Below are 25,026 nucleotides of genomic sequence, written 5' to 3' on the forward strand. Positions count from 1 at the left end.
TTAATTATGCCATGGAATGTACAGTGGCCAGACATTTCATATCATTTAAAGCTCTGATATACTATAAAACTGACCAAACTGAGGCTCAATTGTCACTTAACTGGTGAAAGTGAAACCAAAAATATTCCAACACACACAACCATACAGAGTGATGGCAGTGCAGCAGCATCACTTGATAAGAAATGGCAAAGGCATCAGGATAATGTGTGCCACCAGCAGCATCTGAGGAAATGCCTCTAGTATCTGTGTTTACGTCCGTGTCCCTGACAAAGCAGCCTCTGACACATGTCACTGAGCATTAAATCTGGTCCTCTTCCCCGTCAGTGTGCTTTCTAGCCATCTCTCTCAGTCTCCTCCTGCAGGGCACTGTGCTTAAAATAAAGTTAAAATCACTGTTATTGAGATTAAAAAAAGAAAGAAGTGAAAACTGTTTATGTTAATGTCACCTCTTTGACATACACACGGAACATGGTAAACTAGTGAGAAGGCTTCCCCTTCACCAAAATAGGCGAGAGAAGAAGAAAGCACGGAAAAGTTTCCAGACAGTCAGCCGAGTGCACTGGACTGTCACAAGATTGCTTTTTATAGAAGTGCTCTTTATTTTGTCTATTTCTGTCTCTCTCTCTCTCTCTCTCTCACACACACACACACACACACACACACACACACACACACACACACACACACACACACACAAAGCCAGCTTATCTCGCCCTTTCACTTCCTCTGGTCTCCCTCACACTGCCCCACAGACAGAAACAGGAAGTGTGTATGAGCAGGGGAAATTGACAATATAGAAAACGGAGGAAATCCTTTCGTCCTAGATTACCCTCTCTCACACATGTGTACAACCACAAAAACACACACACACACACAAAGACAATTACACAAACATGCAATCAAAGAGATAAGGCCAGTAACAGTAACACACACGCATACTGATTAGAGCAAACTTGACTCAAAGCCATGGAGACATTAACTAACCACTCGGTCACTCGGCCTATGTTAATTCCATACAATGTGTAATTTGTGCGATTAGATTAGGTTAACATTAAAGTGAACTGAACTGCCACAATGGCAAACAATCAGTAGTTTACAGGCGAAAATATAGCTTCAAAGTGGCCAAAAAAGGAACCAAGATGACGTACCGAGCCCAGCATGGATGGCTATTACTCAGTCTCCCGTTCTCCTGCTTCCTGACTCATGTAAACACACACCCACAAACTTTCAGAAACTACAAACACACAATGCACGCTAATAGATTTCTCAAAGGGTAACCACACATTGCTATTAGCTCATTATACACAGAAGGAGGCCTGCATGCTCGCTCAATCGCTCCTCTCCACTCACAAACCGAACCGTTCGCGTCCCAACAGACCGGACACATGCATGCACACGCAAAACACACACACACACACACACACACACACACACACACACACACACACAACACAACACACACACACACACACACAACACACAACACACACACACACACACACACACACACACAATTAAGCAGCAGCATGGGTGCTCAGCAGGATTTAGAGGACAATTAAAAAGCTCAATTAGACTTATATTCTTATTTCCAGAAACAAGTGTGTTACAGATGGCGTGGCTCGCTCTTTTGCGTTTAAAAACACACACTTTGCTGGTTTCCTCCTGGGAGACAACACAGGGGAGATGTAGAGAGGAGGAGGGGATTGGATGTAAATATGTCTAATGGTGCTGCGTTTGCCAGGCTGTTGGGATAAGTGCCCGACGAAAATGTATCCCACATCCTTAAAATGCAATACTGCTGATACTAATATGGTTTTGCATGTTTTCAAAAGGCAACTCACTTGGCTTTATGGTGATGTTTGCTCGCTCAGTGATTGAAGATTAAGACCGACTGCGTTTGTGTTGTTTCACAAATACATTCACAACTTTGTTTTGTTCCCTATCTCTCTCTCATTTCCTCCCTCCAGCCTTAAACTATTTACAGCTCTGCCTCTCAAACCCTGCCCATTCTCTGGCCTTTTCTTACAAAGTTCCCCTCTTTGCCTCTCTTTTCTTCCTCTTCCTCCTCCTTTGCGTCGCTTCCAGTAAAACTAAGTATCACAGTCCCATTGTCTTCCTCTCCTGCATCCTCCAAGTTTTTTTTCCCCGATGCCAAGTGTGTTGTGTCAGCCGCTGCATACATCCACTGTTTGTGTGTGTACCTGGGAAAATTGCTCTCGGCCAGGTCACAAACTTTGGATAGACGATACCTTTCCATTCAGAAAAAAAAAGTCACAAGACACACACGCTCACACACAAACCCACACATGCAAGTGACAGATGGTCCAACCTGTAGGTTTTCCACGGCCCATTTGCTTCAATGTCCGCCCTAACTGGACACACACACACACACACACACACACACACACACAGAGAGAGAGAGAGACGCACACTCACTCACATATGCAGAGAGAGCAATAAATTCAAACCAGCACAATACAACCCCCGCAACGGACATGGTGGGAGCCACAGCTAATGCCAGAAAAACATACCAACTTCCAGAGTTCATCTAGAGGTAAACTTGATTCACTCCCACAGGAGGGCATGGGATGCAGTGCTTCAACGATGAAGGAACTTGGCACTGTATGAAATACTTTTCTTCTGCCATTCAAACTGTCAGCTTCTCCGACTTTAACTGGTACAAGCTGATAAACCTGATTTCAACAGCAGCTGGATTATTATTTTTTTTTTTTTCTCACTTTTGTTTATTTATTGTTTGGCAGTTAAATGTATTGTCAATACTGTGGCATATTTTCAAAGTCATTCAAGTTTAGCAGCTTACGGAAAATAATGTAAGCTTTCAATCACAAAGACAAAGAAAACAATAACATGGGAAATCAGTGGTTCCTGTGAGTCACCAGCAGTATCTAAAATGTTTTATCGGAGATCTTTTCCTGTCATTGTACATCACTTTGCGGTTTATGGTTGTAGAGTAAAGACTGTAGGCCTTACTTAGAAGGTGATGAGTTGGTGGGTCTCTGAAGAGCTCTGAACTGTGAAAATATCAGACGATAAGCCCACTACTAATATCTCCCTCTGGCGGAAACTTGTCTTTTCTCTAATCCTTCCTCTCTTTTTCTCCTTATTTCTCTCCTTCTCTTCAAGCTGTCTTTTTCTCTTTGTCTATAGCGATGGTCAAATTGACCGCTAGCCAAGCCTTTTCAGCAGCTGATTGGTAAGGTCTTACAGAAAGGTGCCCTCAATTTCCAACATTACCTTGCTATATAATCTCTCTCTCTACCCTAAAATCCCATGGAAGATGGTTTGTAACCCACAGCAGCCTGGGAGAGAAATGGGGATGAAAACACACACACGACACACACACTTTCATGCACGCACATGCGGAACAATTGGCATTCACACACCCACAAATAAAAGAGCAAGAACTGTGGCTGACACACACAGAGAGGGAGAGAGAGAGAGAGAGAGAGAGAGAGAGAGAGAGAGAGAGAGAGAGAGAGAGAGAGAGAGAGAGAGAGCTAACTCAGAGATGGAGCTAAGAAGTCCCAGTGGGAAAAGCCACTTTCCGGAACATTTTACTCAATTTGCATTGCTCCTGGCTCCATCGCTCTCTCTGAGGAGAGGATATGGGAATGAAGAACAAGTCACAGGGTGTGTGTATCTGTGTGAGTCAATGTATGTGTCTCCAAAGAGTGTCATAACTAACGGGTTGGAGAAAACATGTACGTCAGTTAAGTCAGCACTGAGAAATATGCATATGTTAATGCTTTAGAACAAAAAAAAAAAGGCTTGCTTGTGCATTTTAAAAGCTGCATACTCACTTGTTCAGCTACTACATCCATCTATCCAGGCATCCAGTCATTCAATACTCCATTTATTTATTCCCAAACTGTTTCACTGAATTCAGGTTTGACTGTTAATGAAATTGGCTCTATATAAATGTGTTTTACACATATTAGCACTGGCGGACTTAACAGACTTAACTTAATGTGAATCAGAAGGCCGTAAACAAGCACGCAAACACATTTTGGTGAACATCCAAGATTTCATAAAATCAGGACATGCCCCTTGTGGCTTTTACCAGTCTACCGAGGACCCTGCATTTCGAAACTACCGCACACACACACGCACGCACACAGTGGGAGAGTGTGATGCAGGACCAATGCATTAGAGAGATGATGCAATGAGAGGAGTCAGAGCCGCGAGCAATCAGTCTGATTAAGTGTGTGTGTGTGTGTGTGTGTGTGTGTGTGTGTGTGTGTGTGTGTGTGTGTGTGTGTGTGTGTGTGTGTGTGCCCTCTCCCCCCCCTCCTCCCTTTTCCCCTCCTTCATCTCTCCATTCTTCTTTCCATCCACTATTTCCTTCCGTTAAGTCTTTACTTCATTGTTTTCCTTTACTCCTTTATCTTTTTCCTTTCTTTTTCCTTGTTTCCATACCTTTCTTTCATTATCTCCTTTCTTTTTGTAATCCATTGTCTCCTTCCCCTCTCCTCCTTTCATTTTTTTAATGTTTCCTGTTTCCTAGTAAACTACTTCCACTTCCATCTGTTCTTCTATTTCCTCCTTCCTTTCATCATCCATTCTTTTCACTTCATCAAAGTAATCAATAAGTGGTAATGTCCATGGTCCGTTTCCTAATATGATTATTGTACATTCTACAACACATCTCCTTTTCTCTACAGTGTGTGTGTGTGTGTGTGTGTGTGTGTGTGTATGTATATATTATATATATATATACTATATATGTGTTGATTATTATTATCTTTATCTATATATATTATATATTATTATATTCTTATCTAATATCATATATGTATATATCATATAATAATAAAATATAATATAATATTATATATATGTCCCCCCACACACACACACACACACTATAAAAATATATGTAAAGCGGTCTATAAAGTTTTGCAATTAAGTCACAGAGGAAGAAGAGATTTTTTTTTTTACGGTTTAAGCATTGTGTGGACACAAAACAAAAGAAGAAAATAAACTATTTTCAAATCAATCCACATTACTGTGGACAATATGTCTCACCTGATCTTTACTTTCTGGTCCTGGAGGTCACTAACAATTACAATCTTACCACTTTATCAGAAGGAGCAATCAAAAGCTAATTTCCCTTAAAGCCTTGACTCTAATCACCTAGAGGGACAAACAATAGCCAAGAGCTCCTGAGAGCTACCTTCTTCCAAATTAGCTCACCCCAGGCCCTTTCCAATAATTTCAAGTGGATTTGTGCCTCTAATGTGCTCCTTAATGTGATGGAAAAGTGAAAGCTATGCGTGCAAGAAAAGGCTATTTTGATTTGGGCTTTTACAAAGGAATCTTTGTATGATGAGTTTAGGACCAGGCATAACGGTGATGTTAAATGTTTAGATGCCTGTTCCAGTAGTGTCATGTTATGTCATGTTAGTAGTCATACCAAGCAAAATGTAAACAAGTGTACCGGTGAGTATAGAATTGATTTATGTTAACAATGTATGCAAGAGTATATCGTCAGCATTATATTCAAGACAGATCCCTGCAGTAGCACGACATTAATAGCGTGACTGGCTACAGTTCACAAAGGGCTGTGAATGTTCAGTATATTACAGGGTATTTGAAAGGACTATAGCAAACCGCAATCGGCACTGCAGCAATCGAAACTGTCTAGTATAGGAAGCCCTGTGTAGCTTACATAACCTCACTAGGAAATTCTGTCAAGGATAGGTGTAATAAATGGCATTATATTGTGACCCACAGCACCGATGTCAAATCCTATTGTGAGGTCCGTGACACACTGACACAGACGGCGTGGCAAAAGTCTCAGAAAGAAGTTGAGTAGGGTACAATTGCAGCTGGGCCAGTTACTGCACATGAACTTTATCTGGCTGCTTCTCTCCGTCTCTCTAACACACTTCCTTCCCAGCGGCAGCCTTGACCCTCTTGCCTCCTCTTCACTCCACCGCGTCACTAAATGCAGCCATTTTGGCTCCCGTAGGGCCCATGATAGAGCTTTGGTCGCCTCCCGGTCACATTCATACCACTGGGCCCGTAATGAAACTATGGATTTTCCATCGGAGTCCTGACACTAACTGCCTGTTTGTCGTGCATTCGGTGTCTGCGGTGCTATTCTGTACTGTATATATGGAGAGGAGAGAAAAGATTCCCCCTGCAACACCATTACCGTAATTCTTTTCACATTTTTCTGGCAATGGTAATGGTTTGTCAGCTGAGTATCATTAACCCACTGCTGTATTGCCTTAGAGTCAAGAAATGTGAAGACAGCTTTTGAATGATAGTAAGGGGGGGGGGGGGAATACACTTCAATTTTATTTATAGTATCAATTCATAACAAGAGTTATCTCAAGACACTTTACAGATAGAGTAGGTCTAGACCACACTCTATAATTTACAAAGACCCAACAATTCCAGTAATTCCCCCAAGAGCAAGCATTACCTATTCTGTACTATTCTTATATTGTCAAATATGAGCTAATTCCCACTTTTTATTAAGTTTGTATTACCTAATTAGGAATATTTACGTATTTAAGTCAAAATTCTACAGTGCAGTTGTAATCAGATGTTATATCAAAGCAATAGAGAGTGTAGACTGAATCCTGTTTGGAGCCACTGTGTTGTGCATGGTTGAGCATGTCCTCACAAACACAGAGCTCATCTGAGCACACAAACATGAAGACAGAATGAACATGTCGACGGAGTTAATGAGCGAGTGTGCTGTCTCTGCAGTTTTAATCTCTCTCTTCCTCACATTTCTGTCTCCTGCTCTTCCCACACACACACACACACACACACACACACACACACACACACACACACACACACACACACACACACACACACACACACACACACACACACACACACACACACGGGTAAACATGACCTACAAGCCCACTTATTTCCAATCCCAGTGCAAACTGCAGTCCCAGCACTGTGCTCCTGCTGTATGGAGCTCTAACGTTCAGCAATGTTGCAGCAACCCAGTTTCAATGTTGTGACTGTGTTCCAATCCCCTGCCTGCACCACAAACATCAATGCTCCCTGTGACTCTCTCTCTTCCTTCCTCTTCCTCACTATCGCCAGACGTGGCTGCCCTGGCTGCTGTTGCCACGGCAACCGAGGAGCAGGCCCGCCACTGGGGGATTTGGAGACAACTTGGAGTAAAGACCCCTATGTTATTGGAGCCTTATTATTGGGTGTGTGTGCTTGTGTGTGCTCGGGTGTGACTGTGTTTATTGTTGTGTGCTCAAAACCCTCAGATATCTTCTGCAGAGTAATAAAACAGGTCTCTCACGGGGGCATCGGTGCAGTTGAAAGCCATACCCCCACAACGGCACAGGAGGACAAATACAATTTAGAGGCAACAATGAAAGCCAAAGGTACACTCATATTTAACGTCAGACCCGTCAATGATTTAACTACAAGGAAATACAATAGAGGGACAACCGAGTGAGAGAAAGAACAGAAATCAAAAGGGAAAAGAAGAGGGAAGCCAACTGAGGAAGAAGCCCATGCACTCATGGCATTCTCCCCCTCTCTCTCTTACATACACACCCTCTGTGCTGGCCCTATCCATTCCAAGGTTATCAGTAATCCAATAGGTTTCCCTGGAAGCAGGCAGTTTTCCAGAGACACATCCAATATCCTGAAAGCAGAAACATCCGGAAGGAATTCCTACCAAGTGACACAGAGTTCCCTCTCTTCCTGTCTTTCTCTATGACAGGATGAAGGGGTTCCGTCCATCCTCTGCTATTCCTTTCATCTGTTCTGCCCATTTCTTTTTTTGTGTCCGGGACATTCATGGGTTTCACATTCAAGCTTCAGTGCGTAGTCACACACAGTATGTGCGGACTTCTTCCACATGAATACTGGTACATTTGCATAAAGACATGATGGCCCCAACACTTTCTGCCAATCATGTCTTTAAAAACACCCTAACTGCTACACTACAGAAAGAAACCGTATAACTGTATTCTCTCAGATCATGCACACACACACACACACACACACACACACACACACACACACACACACACACACACACACACACACACACACACACACACATAAATGCATAAAAAAAACAAGGGTTAAGTAAGACGGTCTTGTGTTATTTCTGGGCCACTAGTTCCCTGCCAGTGACCCATAAATAGACAGCACAAGGCTCTTATGGATGATGACACAGCTGGGAGTCCTAAGGCTGATGCTTGGAGCGAACACAGGCTGAAGATGCAGGGGTGAGCATCAAACAGTGGGGTGGAGTTACATGGACTTAAGCTACATGGACTTCTTCACTCGTGACAAATAATTCAATCTCTACAAAAATCCATTGAAATCCACTGAAGAGGACTTTAGTTGGTGTACAATACAAGAAAGCAGTCCATAAAGTATTTACATGATGCTTTAACAGGACCATATAATGACCATCCCTGTAATGTATAGTGTCCTTAGTTGCTGCACATGGAAAAACTGCTGCAGTTCATGCAGAGTTCTCATGTTTCCTGCTCATTTTTCCTATGGTGTGCGCCTGTGTACTTGCATCCGTAAATGAGTGTTTGAGTGTAAATGTGTGCGTGTATGCAGCCTCTCTCTGGGGACCCTGTTTGCAGTGCTTCAATTAGCCTAATCCACCAGCAACACATGGACGGATGAGCGGAGAAGGAGAGGGGTACGGGGATGGTTGGAGGGAGAGGTGACAGATAGGAGAGGGGAGACAGAGGATAATAACACACACACACCCCCCACCCACCCACCCACCCACACACCCACCCACCCACCCACCCACACCATTTGTTACTCCTCCCACGCACACACCCATATACACACACGCATGCATACCCACACCCACACAGACACACATACCTCCATCTTGGCAGTGTCAATAGCTGGCCAGAACATTGTCAAACCCACAGGGAGGAGGAACCTGTCTCTGAAATGGCCACATTTGCTGTCGGAGGCCAACTGAACCACTTCCAGGGAGATGCTTCATTCAAACAGTAGCCAAGCTAAATTATAAATTAAATATAATAGTGAGGGCTTAATTGGTGTTAGCCAATTTAGAATGGCACTGTGCAATTAAGGTTATAGAGAAGGTATGGAGGAGACTGTGGGGAGGGTCTGTGTACCTTTTTGTACCGGTTTGCTAATTCAGCAACGCAAACCAGTATTTGTGGCCAAGACCATTTTATGGTAGAGATGGTGTGGAGAACGGAGGGGTGTAAAGTAGCCAGGTGAAGTGAGAATAAGAAGGGAGGAGAAAGAGAAAGACTGAGTTGGGAGATAGTGGGTGGGGAGCGAGGGAGGGAGTCAAAGAGAGGACTGGAGGAGGGAGGGAAAGAAAGAAGACGCACAAACAAATGCTAGCCTTGGGAATAGATGCAATCAGCTCCGTCAGTCAGCTAATGACTAATTCCATGGAGAAAAGAGGGGAGCAGAAAGAGAGTAGCAATGGTTCGAGTAAATCAAAGAGAGAGAAAAACAGAGGGGCTGGGTGAAAGAGACTAAAATTGAAGGGGGAACAAGAGACAGACAGCGAGAAGAGAGATAGATGCGTACATGACTAATTAAAGACTCCATCAGTATGAAACATTTGAACCAAAGGAAAGGATGGATAAATATTTTACCATGAAGAGGAGACGATGAGCTCTCTCTTTCTCTCACACACTCGGATGGGGAGAGAAGGAGGAATGCAGGGAAATAGAAAAGAGAGAGGCGGTGAAAAAGAAATAACCCTCAGAGAGAACGTGAACAACACTCTGTGCCCAGTGGGCCTCCTCCTAAATGCCTGATTCTTAATGTTGAAGGGCTTAGCAGATGGAAATGGTAAAGCCACAAGGTCATTTGCACCAATAATGGAGCCATTAGCTGTTTCTATGCTAGCTCCGCTAACGCTAAAAACAAGAACCTAAGCCACTGCTGGAACAAGTTGCTCCTCTTAATTAGCACTAAATGAAATCTCAACTGAATAAATTAGAGTGGACTTGCTGCCCTGCACACAATAAACTAATAACAAACGAGCCAAAGAAACTGAAGGGAGTTCCTTTTAGCCAACTGTTACGCTAAAGATTAGCCAGAGGTTATTAGACCAGCACGGGGGATTGGCTTTCCGCTTGGCTATCACCAACTCTTATGCTAACAGGATTAGCCACAGGGTCAGTGCAATATGGCTAGCAGTGGTCAGGAGGCGAGCAGGCTAAAGACAGGCAGGCTGGGGACAAGTTACTGAGCCAGCTAACATTGTGAAAAGGCTCCAGGCTGAGGCTTTTCCCTCTGGGGGACATGGGGGGTGGGGGGTGTAATTAGTTAAGACGGCGGGAGACGCAACCATGCTGTGTGAGAAGGATGAACACAGGGAGCTGTTGCATTTGGAGTTGTTTTTGTGTGTGTGTGTGTGTGTCTCAAGGGTGTGTGTATGAGGAAGAGAGAGAGCGAACTCTGTGCCCAGCTCAAACATCGTGGCCCTGAAATGCTTCCAAAGCATATGATAGCCATGTGACGACACATTGGCAACAACAAACCAAACATTATTCCAGTAATCGCATTATCTGTTAACTAATAAAACCCTATATGCAAATGTATGCAGGTGAACACAAACGTGTATTTGATTGTATACACACAAACGTTAATCATCTTAACATCACTAAACCGGAGGAACTAATCAAAAACAATCTATTAAGAATCTATTAGCTTGGCAATGGGTAATCTGATAAGCCCGCTACAGTCGCTTCCCATAGGAGAGTGTGCATGTGTGTCTAGTGCTGTCTGCATTCTTCACAGTAGATTAGCTAATTTGATAGTAACTCACATATTTACACTCATTTACACTCATCATTTGGTATAACGAAGATGAAGAAGCTTCTCACATCCTGTTATTTACAGAGATTTAAGGAAACCATCAAAGTGCTGTGTCTTGTTCCATTACATGTCTTACTTCCATGATGCAAGTGTATCTCTCTGTAAACCGTCGATCATTCCTGCCACTTTATGGCTAAAGGGGTTATGCAGCTTCCAAGTGCGGTTGTTAAGGGCTTGTGGAGAGCTGTACAGTCATTTAAAGACAGTCCTTTCTAAGCCAAGGCATATAATGTGAGCTGCTGGGCTTAATTGCAAGGAAATGAGCGTGCGAGACGTAGTGCGAGCGTGTGTGTGCCTGTAGGTAGATACTGCCACTGTGTGCCAAAGGTAATCTATGCCCGCTGTGCCAGTCACACCTAACCCTCTAGACACTGTGCCACCACTCCAACGTGCCCCAGTGTGTGTCCAAGTTTGTATAGACCTGCATGAGTGTGCTTATTTTGGCTTGTTAGCTTGAGATACAACATCCCTTCTGGTGTCACCGTGTGTGTGTGTGTGTGTGTGTGTGTGTGTGTGTGTGTGTGTGTGTGTGTGTGTGTGTGTGTGTGTGTGTGTGTGTGTGTGTGTGTGTGTTGTCAGTGAGTGTGCCCCTGGAGCCTTGGCACTGCGCCATCCACCAGGTGTGCTGTTGTCTGAATATGTCGGCATGGACAGAGATATGCCAGGACACTAAATCCTCAACCCACAATTTCCCTCTCTATGAGCACAAATCATGCTCCATCTCACCACCAATGACAATTTGCTGCAAATCTGACCAAACCCTTCCCTTATATTTCTCAATATGGAATTATAACACTTGACATATGAGAGTAAAATGTACAGAAATACAAAAAAAAGTTAAACGTATGTAACATCGCAAGAAAAGCAGGGATTCTTTGATGTTCTATCCCAAGATGTCTAATGGAGATGACCTAGAAACAGGCTGGCCTTGTCCTCACTTGGATCATGTGAGCATCCCAGCTTGCATCCAGACTCCGCTAATCTTCCCTTAAAAATGGATTCTAGCATGGTACATTTATTATTCATCTCCCTCGCTCTCTTTTTTCCTTCCGTCTCCTTTTCTCACTGCTTTCTTTACCTCTCTCCTCTATTCCTTACCTTGCCTCATTAACCCCTGGTAGTAGTGAATTAGGATGGGAACGCCAAGGTAGTGAATGAGTGCCATGCAGTGCAGTCACACGCTGTTGGACGGGCTAAAGTGCATTAGCGCACTGAGATTATCAAGGGCTGAACTGTTTTTATCAATGGCATTAGCTAACAAAGGAGCCCACTGTAACTTATCCTGCGCTTTAAAAGTGATTAGCTTTGAACATTTTGCACTGCACTGGTGAAATTACTGAGTAATAGTTGGCGCCGAGTTAAGATTTGCATTTGAGTACAATCAACTTGCAGTAATTCATAGTGTCCCTTAATGTCACGAGTGCTTGGTAGTCAGGTAGGAAATATGGATCATTATGGCAAATGAGGCTCTTGTAGGATAAAAGTGTGCAGTTAGAGACACTGGTTTAATGAGACTGTGTGGGTGGATATGTGTGTGTGTGTGTGTGTGTGTGTGTGTGTGTGTGTGTGTGTGTGTGTGTGTGTGTGTGTGTGTGTGTGTGTGTGTGTGCGAGTGCGTGTGCGTGTGCGTGTGTGTGTGTGTGTGAGATTGGGTGACATTCAATCTTTTAAGACCCCTCATTACTGTCTACCCAACTTAAGTGCTACAACACATTTTGTAAGATGTGAAAGTATGTGTGTATGCAAGGTTGTGCACATGCTTTTACATGCAAACTTCTAACATGTATGTACATTTAGATCTCTGTACTGTACTATGTACTGTGTGTGTGTGTATGTGTGCGCGCTCTGCCCTTCCCTTTAATGAGAGAAAATGATTAGAGAAAAATAGCGTTCACTGCATTTCCTCTCAACGAACACAACGCTCAACTACAATATTATCAGGGAGAGGAATATTTGATCACAGAAGGAGATAGACGGACAGAGCCGAAAGAGAATATGTAAGGAGCAGATAAAATAGAGAAAATGAGAGAGAGAACAGAAGCAGAGAGGCCACGTGAAGAAGCAATGGATGATTCCTATTACTTATTCATAACTGTAGTTTTACAGTGGCTATTTGAGTTAGAATGAGAGTTATGGATGCCTTTTAGAAATTTTTTTAAACGTATAATATCCAACAATCTATTTGGCTGCTACTCCTAAACTGATAAAAGCAGAGGTGGTTGCACCTGAGGCCTGAAGTCATACCTACATCTTATATTTACTGTGTGCAATTCTGCAATGACGCCCTCCAAGGCTTGAGTGTGTCTCATGTATAAATATGTGTATAAATATGTGTGTCTGTGTGAGAGTCCACAGGGGAGATGTCGTGTGCTTTGTTCGGTTGAGTTAGCCACACAAGTGGACCTGCCAGCAGATGGGGAAAAGACTCAAGCTGGCAATGACGAGAGATAATTGACATCCACATTCTTCAGCAGGACGCAAACACACGTCGTTCTCAAAACCTTGTACAGATCGGGAAGCTAGCTGGCCGGCTAGTTCATTTGATTAGGTTGATTTCATGCTAGGTTGAATGGTAAGAAAGGGCACTTGTGTTGAGATAGGAAAAAGATATACCGTATATGCTTGGCTTGTCACACTCACATTATGGCTTAACGGGGCTGTATGTAATCTGAAAACGTAATTTAAAAGCTGTGCTGTCAGAAGAGAAACCTAACCGCCGCAGAAAATGACACATTTTGCTGTTAATTTGGGAACATCCTGATAAGATTGGATGACTGATGGTGCTCTGGGAAAGAGCTAAATTAAGTGGAAAAACTCAGCGTAAAAAGCAAAGTGTAAATTATCTGTTTTGTCTTGGGCGTCTGGTCTTAAATTCTATTCACTCTACCGTATCTGATCCCTTTCATCATTCTCTGCATCTCCATTTCCCCAGTCTCTTTCTCATCCGTTCTGCGTGTGCGTGCGTGTGTGCGTGTGTGTGTGTGTGTGTGTGTGTGTGAGTGTGTGTGAGAGAGAGAGAGAGAGAGAGACACCGCATGCAGTTGTGTGAACTAATGACCGAGGGCTACCAAACGCCTGCACAAAGCCAGCCTCTGTTCTGCTGCCCGGGCCATACAACTCATGGCACGGCTGGCTGAGCCAAATGATGACACAAACTACATACACACACAAGAACAAAGTCACTATAGCATATTTTCCGGCTAGGATTTTCAGTTTAGAATCATATCAACCAGAAAGATAACGCACACATACTGAGACTGATAGAAAGAGTTAACACACAGACATTTTTTTCCCTTCATCCCTCCCTCCTGGTCAAATATCATTGGTGTTTCCACAGTGTGTTTATTTGTTCCTTTTTGGGTGGAGGTCCTGCCTATAAAGGCTGGGAGGTGGACACAGACATTTGAAAGCAAACCACAAAAACGCACACACACACACGAGTTTGACAGGGCAGCACTATGCACCAGTGGAATAACAATCATCAGTCAATTATGCCATGACATGGTCTCCTGATGGTGACACCGGCAGTCCCAGTGGAATACATCAGCGACTCCACACAGCAATATACACTTAGAAACGACAAACTGTCACTTGTCATTAACCCCTAAAATGCCGCGTGACGTGACCAGTGTAGTTACTATAAAAACACAGAGGATGTAAAAGATGACATAAAAACAGATTTAATGGTCAACTACTGCAGCCAGTTTTGAATATTTTTTTTTTAAATGGTTATTATTTTTTATAATTTATCTTGCCAATCTTTATAATACTTTTTATCAAATAAAACTAGCGACCAAACTCACACAATCGGATGTCAAGAACTATCTTTCATAAAAAAACAAACAACTGTGCCTTAAAGAGGCCTACTGCAGGTAGCAGCTATTCCATATCAAATCCCACCAATCACTGTTCATGTTTAGATTGACGCTGCTTGGCTGATGACAGAGCTGATAGGGGTTCACGTTCTTGCTCAAGGACACCTAAACAGAACCCATTCTAATTAGTTTATGGGAACACTTTGGCCGGTGCAGAGGTCAATCATGTTATCTTTTAGTTGTTAGACTTTAACACTAACCAACAGGCACTCTGCTGCGCTCAGTTTAAAGAATCACAGTTTGAAGGACTTTAATCCTGTATTGATGAACTTTTAAAATTCATATGTGAACAATAGTCTTACTTTTCCAGTGTGTTTTGTTGTTGTTACACTAGTCATTAAAGTCTTATGTTGGAAGTGACTGTTCCTGCTGTTGTAAGAAACCCTGAGATTGCTTCATTGATGCCCTGATCAGATGAATGGCAGCAACCTCCCAGGGCACCCACCTGAGCCTGGCACGGCCACAATGGGCACACAGCGGGCACTGGAGGCTCCTACCACCTGGCCCACCGGCCACATACACACAGCAGATGGCTCGATTCGGCCCCCTGATGGAGGGCGCAGCTGAGGAATCCTAACATGTGTTTGTGTGTAAATGTGTGTGCCGTTTCAAAACAAGCATAGGCAATAGGTATTGGATTATTGACTAGGATCCTCTCTTTTGTCTGGTGTCCTCAGGCCACCTATTGAGATTGGGTATATGCACGCGCAAATGTGTGTGGGTCATGGTGAATGCCCTTTCATTGTCGATGCTCAACAGTCCCTTAAAAGTGCAGAAGTGGCCGAAAGAATCACTTGAAGGTCCATCTGCTCACTGCTTTACAACACAGACAGAGGCTGCTTAGTTATGGTGTTTCTTTAAATGGGATGACACAAAAAGGAGAAAGTGAGATGTGATACAGCATCTAAAGCTAGCGTGCTAACAGATGAACAGGCTCACACAGTGACCAATGACAGGCCAAGCCAAGCAGACAGAACAAAATGAACCCGTCAAAGGGAATAGAGGCTTTTAATCCTAAATATTAAGTGCAGCGGATGGCCGGTCCGCCGCTGTGTCCTTGACCGCAGCGGTATTCAGGTGACCGCTGGAATTAGTTAATCACACCAGTGGACATCACCTCTCTTCATCACTTCCTTCTTTCCTCTGCCTCCTCTTGCTCTTCTCTCTATCTGCTCCATCTTTTTATCTATCTATCTATCTCCCTTCCTCTTCCTGTATCTCTCCTATCGTCCCATCAAACCAGGACTCATTAGTTAAAGTGTCCCGTGTGTGTGTGTGTGTGTGTGTGTGTGTGTGTGTGTGTGTGTGTGTGTGTGTGTGTGTGTGTGTGTGTGTGTGTGTGTACAGAGCACAGAGGGACTTCATTAGTGCATTAAACACGTTGTTTGTGCCACCGTCTTGTTGCTGTGGACAACCTTGAGCACTAGATTCGGTTAAAAATAGATTGAGTGTAGATAAGACACGATATTAAAGCGCTTCATGTCCAGCCAAATTACAAATGAAGAGATGCTTCAGGTAAAATAATGTTGTTAAGGTTGTTTATTTCTTTTCTTTTTTTAATCTATATAGCCATGATCATTAAAGTTTTCCCATTATTTTTGTACCTGCAAATACAGTGCTTTGGCTTTTTCAAATTCTGTCAATCCTTCCCCTCTCGTACTCTCAAAGTGAGACAGAAACAATCTTTTAAGCACAGTCATCCATCCTACAAATATCCTCCCTGTTTCTAGCCCTCTCTTCCTTCCTCACCCTCAGGCATGGCTATATAAACAGCATTCAATGCTAGTGCTCTCCAGAGGGAAGTGTAAGAACAGGAACACGCTCCACCGTGGCATAATGGTCTGCACGTACTCCCACAAAAGCATCAAAAGCTAAAAACACACTCATGCAAAAAACAGATCCTGATGACTCAAACACCTTATTTTACTGGTAAGATAATAAGCAGACATAAAAAAATACAAAAAAAATACTTATGGAAACAATGACCCGCAAAAACACAAGAGTAGAAGAGGACGCATCAGTGAGGAAGCATCTGTTATCACACGCTTCTGATTCAGTTACTTTGCCTTTTTTCTCTTCCTGCTTTACTGTTGTTTTTTCTAGCACTGCTATGATTCTCTGAGTCTGTGTGTGTGTGTGTGTGTGTGTGTGTGTGTGTGTGTGTGTGTGTGTGTGTGTGTGTGTGTGTGTGTGTGTGTGTGTGTGTGTGTGTGTGTGTGTGTGCTTGTGTGTCAGGTTTTAGATATTGTTCCATCTATGCAAATTGAATATTTTCCAAGACCAGATTTCTTGTTGTTTTGGGGGGGGTTTCTGTCTAAAACAGAAGGCAGCCAAAAGAACTGCAGGCTCTTTGGCTCCATTGTGTCACACACACACACACACACACCTAAACAACAAACCTTTCCAACCTGTTTCACCATTGTTGCAATTGCTCGTTCATCAGTACAGTCACTCTGACTCAGTCCCCACTCAAACTCACACAGTCACACACACACAGTCACACACACACACACACACACACACACACACACACACACACACACACACACACACACACACACACACACACACACACACACACACACACACACACCTGAACCAGCGTGCACACCAGCAGAGAAGAAAAGACGATAGCTAAATAAATAAAGGGACTACTGCCAAGCTAAGTGAATGGGTGTCACTTTGACAAATGCATAGCGCTGAATCTTAGTCAACACTCTATTGTTTGTTGTCTCTCGCTCCACATTGCAACACATACACACAACCAAATCCATGCCATCGCAAGCGTACACATTATTATGCATACTGTGAGCAACAAACACACAAACACTGCGTGCATACACAAACCCGCATTAAAAGCACACAAGCTGATTATACATTCATAATATTGAATGGATGGCAGGTCTTGAGCAGTGCGGGCGGAAAACAGGGTGAATTCTAATGAGGTAGCATTTACCCCGAGAGCTCCGTCGTCCATAGACTGGATACACACACACACACACACACACACACACACACACACACACACACACACACACACACACACACACACACACACACACACACACACACACACACACACACACACACACACACACACACACACACACACACACACACACACACACACACACACACACACAAAGACATGACACAGTAACGAATACCCAGGCTGCACACATGCACGTTACATCGACAGAATCTTAGTTATGGCACATTGTAAGAGTGTACATCTAAAATACAATCTCCGTGTCAACCAAGAATATCTTCCAACACAATAGGGTAAAACAGATGTATCAGTGTGGTCAAAATGTGTGTCTGATGTTGACACAAACCCCAAACAGCTAGTGTGGAAATATACCTTAAAAAAAAGACAACAAAACCCATTAAGAAATTCACTGCTTAACTGTTCTACTAAGTTATATACATACAAAGTTAAATCAAGCAGAGTTCATCTGAAAGTCAGACTGTACCAGAACACAGAAAGTTGAAAACTCCATCCATCCATCCATCCATCCATCCATCCATCCATCCATCCATCACGGCTCTATCTCTCTGTCCTACCGTACATCTAGCCACCTGAATCAATCCACACTACACAGCTGACCAGAACAGAAAAGCCATTCACCAGTCATAGCTGTTGGATTGATTGAAGGCAAGCTCTTAAAATTAGAGGCGAGGCGGTACGTGGCATTGGGATACAGCAGTAACATTTTATGTGTGACGTGACTAACATGACAATCGATGAGGGAGTAGCCGCAGACTTGCTTTAAATTGCTCGTTAAACGAACAGGTTTTAAAGAGGCACTTGAATGCCCAGTTGGAAATAGCCAATAGTGAGAAAAATGGAGTTGACTGCATTTAATCTTAGTGTAAAAAGTGCCTGCAGAGTGCTTCGTGTAAATGAACAACGATTAAGCTGCGAGCATACAGTTCATTAAGTGAACAATAACCACCACTGGCTTATTCAATTTATAGGATAAGGAAAAAATGCATAAAAAAGGCACAAAAAAAAAATCATTCCTACCTTCTTCAGTTTGCCATTCCGCGTGCCGACAAAAGCCACGGTGTTGCCACGGTAGTCGTATGCCGCCACCGAGGTCATGCCATCATCTTTGTCGATGAAGAGGGGCGTGCCCTCGATGGTGCTGGTTCCCCCCAGAGGCTGGTTGAAGTCCTGGCCGCAGAAGTTATCGTCTATCTGCAGGGGCTGGTGGAAGGAAAAAAAGACAACAATCAGACTAGAGGGTTGACGGAAGAATAACATTTTTTCAAAATTCAATTCTGAGAATGTCATCTTTATAGTGTTAATTTTGTATCCTAATAAGAAGAAAAAAAAGACAAATGTAAGTAGTTAGAGGCACTTTCTATGGGTTGGGTCAATTAGATTTGGTGTGTCAATTGTGTATTAAAATGTTCTAGAATACCACAAAGTCTATTATATCTTGTGTACTTTTCTGATTCTGTACATTCACAGTGTACACTTCAAATAATGTCCTTTTTTTGAATTTCACGTATTTTTATTAAACAGTTCAAAGAATAGAGAGAAGAAGGACTGGGAGAGAGCAGGGAATGAAAAATAACAAAGGTCTGGATCAAACCTAAGACATAAAGCGCCTTAGCGCAGTCATTTCCAAAGAAGCTACTCAAATAAAATCTTCAAACCAGCAGAGCCATCTAAGAGTCCACTTGTTACTTGTTTCTGTATCACAGCACGAATACAGACAGGGCTATAGGGGCATCATCTGACTTCCACGCTTTTACGTGATTATCTTACATGTTAAGCAGCCTATTCAAACATGAGCCATTCATAAACACACCCTTCTTTCTCCCAGAACAGAATCCCACCATGCAAAACCTTCAGCATTTTGTCAAGTGTACAGTCACGGTGGTGACATGGCGGTAATGCTGGTGGTGACCATGTGACAATATCTGGAGCATTCCAGTGTCACGAGGGGCCCATCGCCCCAGGCAATCCGCTGACCCATATGATGCCTTAACCACTCGCCACTCACAAACACAGAGCATGATCAGTTGCCTATGAATTAGGGTTAATGTGCCACAGACAATGAATGGTTTGTTAAACCAACACATTTTGTACAGACAGAAATTGACAATTCATTTGATAACTGACTGTTTAAGAAACACCCACGTGCTAAATATTAACTTTTTCCAGGTTCTCAAATGTGAGAATTCCACATTTTTCTATGTTTTATTTCATTGTTGGTTTTTTTTTCACAAAATTAGCAATTTAATGACATCAACTTGGGCTCCGGGAAATTGTGATGGACATTTCTGACGCTTTATCAACTTATTGAAAATAATTGTTTTAATGACAGCTAATGAAAGTAGTAGGTAGTTACTATCCCAATGTTTGATAACAAACAACATTGTGTGTTAATCCAAAAAAAAGTACTCATTGGATGCTGCTTTGGCAAAACTGTTTTTGACAGAGACCAAATGTGTGTTAGTGCAAGAGTGCAGGCGTGTGTGTGTGTGTGTGTGTCAGATGCGAGGTCGCTGACTGACTGCTAAAGTGTAAAACTCAATGGGCATCAGTGTGTCAACCAGAGCCAACAGACACACACACTCTCTCTCTCTCTCTCTCTCTCTCTCTCTCTCTCTCTCTCTCTCTCTCTCTCTGGGAGTGTGTAAATGGCGGAGTAATCCACAGTCTTATCACTACATCATCTGATTGATCCACACAGGAGAAAAGATAACACTCCCCTCCCTCCCTCACTCGCCCTCCCTCCCCATCTGCCTAAATTGCCTGCAGCTCAGCACATGTCAATAACCAGTTATTCTCCCTTTTTCTACTTTCTCACTCTTTTTCTCCATCTCCTTTCAGCTGATACAGTAACTAAGCAAACATCAATATCCCCTCCCTGTCCTTTTCTACCTGCGTCTATCCATCCCTTCTCGCCTAATCGCTTTGCATCTCCCTCTTCATCCATCCCTCCTCGGCAAGTCCCCCTCTGCCTCCATCTCTCACTTAGTTGCTACTCTTTCTTCTGTCCTGAGCACACCTCTTTGACCTGCATTATGTTCTCCAAAGAGTGTAGAGTGTGTGTGTAGGGTGGTAAGACTATTAAATGGGAGTCAACAAAGAGCTTGCTCCATTTTGCGTTCCTTTTTTGTTCCTTTGCACAGTGATGTGACATGGTGAAAGCAAAGAAAAAAAAAGAAAATAAGACATTTTTATTGTGAGAGTGTGTGTGTGTGTGTGTGTGTGTGTGTGTGTGTGTGTGTGTGTGTGTGTGTGTGTGTGTGAGGAACACACACAGCCATTACCTGAAACATCTTTTTTTGTAACAACTAATCGCTTGGGGGCAATTTATTTCCTCTGAACAAAGGCAACTGACACCACAACACACACTGACAAAAACACATGTGAGGACCTGTAAACCTGCGCGCACGCGCACACACACACACACACACACACACACACACACACACACACACACACACACACACACACACACACACACACACACACACACACACACACACACACACACACACACACACACACACACAAAGCCTCTGCGTTATTTTCTGCTTGTACACACAGATTTGGCTACAAGCAACAAAGCAATTCCTGTCGTCTTAATATGAAATACAACTGGGGGCAACAATTTTAAACCATATAGTCATGGGAAAGAAATCCATCAATCTGGACTAGAGTCAACCCCGCTTCCCGCTTCCCCCACACACACACACACACACACACACACACACACACACACAATCCAATACCGTCAGAGCCTAAGGAAAACAAGTTAAACGGGTTAATCCATCTTCTATGGAAAAGACTCACTATCGGAAATACTGTATATAGCAGCCCCAAGAGTCCATAAGGGTTAAAAAACATCACTACACACACAATGCACACACTAGCGCACACACACACACACACACTAGCGCACACACACACACTAGCGGCACACACACACACACACACACACACACACACACACACACACACACACACACACACACACACAGTAGCTGATACAAGTCTCTCTAGGGCACTGGAGGGTAAAGGTGCTATAGCATTCCTGTAGGTTAGGAAGGTTTAAACAGCATGGATCAGCATGGAATAAACGGCGTTTCCCTTGAGGTTGGAAAGCATTTTTAATGGAGGATACATTCTTATGTTGGTTCCGCAATTTAAGGCACTAAAAGATCCCCATGTGAATTGGAGCTGATATTTGGTATGGAAAGAATATTGCCCCTGTGGTCTCTGCAGGGTTACCGCCTGGAGAACGTATTTAACGTTCTGCAGTGTTTTCAAAGACGCCGAACTCCGTCAGGGATGAAAGAGTTAAGCCAACAACCTTCCACTGACTTTGGCAGCAGGGTCTTACAAATGCAGAAGAGGAGGTTTCTCGTTTAGATTTTCGAGGGGTGCATGTGGCACTGAATGAAAGTTGTGGATTTGCAGTTTACTGGTGCTTGTTCTTTTCTTCTTAAAGTGCTCATATTATGCTTTTGGGCTTTTTCCCTTTCCTTTATTGTGTTATATATATATATATATCTCTCTTTTGTGTGTGTGTTGTTTCATGTTATAGGTTTACAAAGTAAAAAAAAGCCCAAAGTCCACCCCAAAAGGGACTTACCATCTCAAACAGAAAACAATGTTCACCAACTGCTCCAAACAGCTCTATTGTAGTCCAGCCTTTACTTCCGTGACAAACGTTCGTCACTTTGTAACACACGTTATAATGCTCGCCTAGCTGCTAGCGTGGCACGCCCTCATACTCTGCTTCTGACTGGCTAGTAGTCCTTACCTAGCTACTGCGCATGTGCGACTCCCGACAAAGATGGAAGTGTGATGCCTCACTCTGTAGCTAAAACAGAGAGCTCAACACCCAGGGTGAAAAGAGGAGCTGCAGCACAACAAAAATTTATTAATTGGGCTCCGGGAAATTAATTAAACCTTGTAAGTCTATTCTGGTACAACCTCTAAATACAATTATGAACATGAAAATGAGGATATTATGAGCACTCACAAAAAAAGGAGTGAATGTGTAAAAACTAAAAACACAAGCTAATGATGCTTTTTTCCTACCACTCTAATGACTTCTAATCTATTATTTCACAAAAAAAGTAGGTTTTTATTTAAAACATTATTGTATATTTGTACATTACATATGAGGGTCGTAGCCAATGCTTATTTTCATTATTGATCAATCAATTGCTTTGGCTATAAAATGTAGCAAATAAAGCAAAAAAATGCCCATCACAAGTTCTCAAAGCCCAAGGTGACATTGAGCCCAAGGACTACATCCAAATTCCCATAATTTCCAATAATTTCCAAATTGGAATGTTTAAAAAATTCCCCAGCTAAACTTTCCATGGAAAGCAATATTAAAAATATACAGTTTATTCCCATTAATTCCCATTTATTCCCATGAAAGTTTCCAAACTGGAATGTTTCCAAAATTCTCCGGCTAAACTTTCCATGGAAAGTTTCTGGAAATTTACCGGAAAATTTCCGCCCCTTTGCAACCCCAACCCAGACTGAAAGAATCCCCCTAAACTGTGATCTTTAATGGGAGTTTTGAAAGGGTGCATATCCAGGCTGAGAGTGAAGCATTGTATTAACAGTGTGTACACAGTACATGTGAGCTGTCAGCTGATAGTCATGGTCACAGAGAAATGTGTAGCTTAGATACTGCTGATACAATATATGGGGATTACACACACACACACACACACACACACACACACACACACACACACACACACACACACACACACACACACACACACACACACACACACACACACACACACACACACAGAGAGCGGTCTCTAGAAACACCTAGTCGAATGTTGCTGGCTAACAGGCACAACTGTGGTGGTTTCCCCTGGGTGGAGCTGCTTCAGCCACTTCACACTGCAAAACTATGGCACCAAACACGCGTGTCCACACAACTCAGCCCACAATAACACTGACTATTTACAGATGTGTGCTGGTTGGCCCGCGCTAGAGGAAATGGTTGAATAATCATTCCCCTATGATTGCCATTTCTTTAACGTATTACGTCAAGAAAAAATGTCTGGGCACATAGCACGCCGACCTCAAGTGGAATTTGTCAATAGTAACCTTGATTCATAAAAACATATGCAAACAGCAGAATACAATACGGGCTAATGTCCAGGAGCATGGTGTTGTTGTTTGACCACACTGCTGTGAATTATGGCTATTAAGGTGGAAGGAAAACATGTACGGCAAACAGAAAAGCACTAGTTCATTTGGCAACGTGAATTCATTGGGCAGCTCGTTGCATTAACAGGCGCTATGTTTCTCTAAAAAATTATTTCTGTTTGTGCAGAAAGAAAGACACAAAAAAATATTGTATTTTTGTTTTTGTATCATGAAGAGCTGGAAAGGACATAAGAGTGAGGGACAGAAGTGGCTGGTATAAATGCTGACAGCATGGTTTAGAGACAAGCCTGCAATGCATCTGTGTGTGTTGCCTGTGTTCGTTCGGGCATGCATGTACAGTATGTGTGTCGCCACTCTCCTCACTAGTCATAGGCTGTCTCCTTGTCAAGCAAACAGACAAACACCCATTTCTTACAGTCTTAAACATAATGTGTGTGTGTGTGTGTGTGTGTCTGTGTGTGTGAACAGGAGAGACATGAAAGAAGTGGACAGCAGGAAACGAAAATGATGTGGCACCAACAGGAGCCGTTCCTCTGTAGCTTTCCACCTTGTTTACATATTAGATGATGACGGTTTTCAGTGTTCCCACAGGCACGCACGCACCCACCCACCCACCCCCACCCACACACACAGTACTAAGAGTATATTGGCAGATGCAGTTGCCTTTTACCGGACGTGTGTGTGTGTGTGTGTGTGTGTGTGTGTGTGTGTGTGTGTGTGTGTGTGTGTGTGTGTGTGTGTGTGTGTGTGTGTGTGTGTGTGTGTGTGTGTGTGTCTGTGTCTGTGTCTGTGTGATTGTGGCTTGCTCCTAGCAGAGTTAGGGATTCTGTTAGAGGGGAGCTCAAAAATTACCCAGAAAGCTCAGCTGGAGCCTTGAACCCATGGTGACATTGCTGGAGTGTCTTCAAGAAGAATATACACACACATGAAGTGCTGCCGAGTGTGCGTGTGCATGTGTGTGTGTGTGTCTTCAATGTACAGCACTGACAACCGGGCTCAGTGACCGGCAACAACCACAGACTGCCATAAAGATATTACTGGGAAATATATATATCACTGTAATGACTGGTGTTTTATTGATATGAATAGTTATGCAAAATGATATGG

General features: G+C 43.1%; 1 protein-coding gene across 2 annotated transcripts in view; it reads right to left on the minus strand.

The window, feature by feature from the left end:
• LOC120557709 (plexin-A1-like) overlaps positions 1-25,026 on the minus strand; it is a 207,587-nt gene that overhangs the window by 127,283 nt on the left and 55,278 nt on the right. For both annotated transcript variants that reach the window (XM_039798261.1, XM_039798260.1), the window contains exon 4: positions 18,772-18,954. In XM_039798261.1, coding sequence (XP_039654195.1) covers positions 18,772-18,954 — 183 coding nt within the window. The remainder of the gene's footprint in view (positions 1-18,771; positions 18,955-25,026) is intronic.

The sequence above is a fragment of the Perca fluviatilis genome, chromosome 4 (assembly GCF_010015445.1).
Source record: "Perca fluviatilis chromosome 4, GENO_Pfluv_1.0, whole genome shotgun sequence".
Taxonomy (NCBI): domain Eukaryota; kingdom Metazoa; phylum Chordata; class Actinopteri; order Perciformes; family Percidae; genus Perca; species Perca fluviatilis.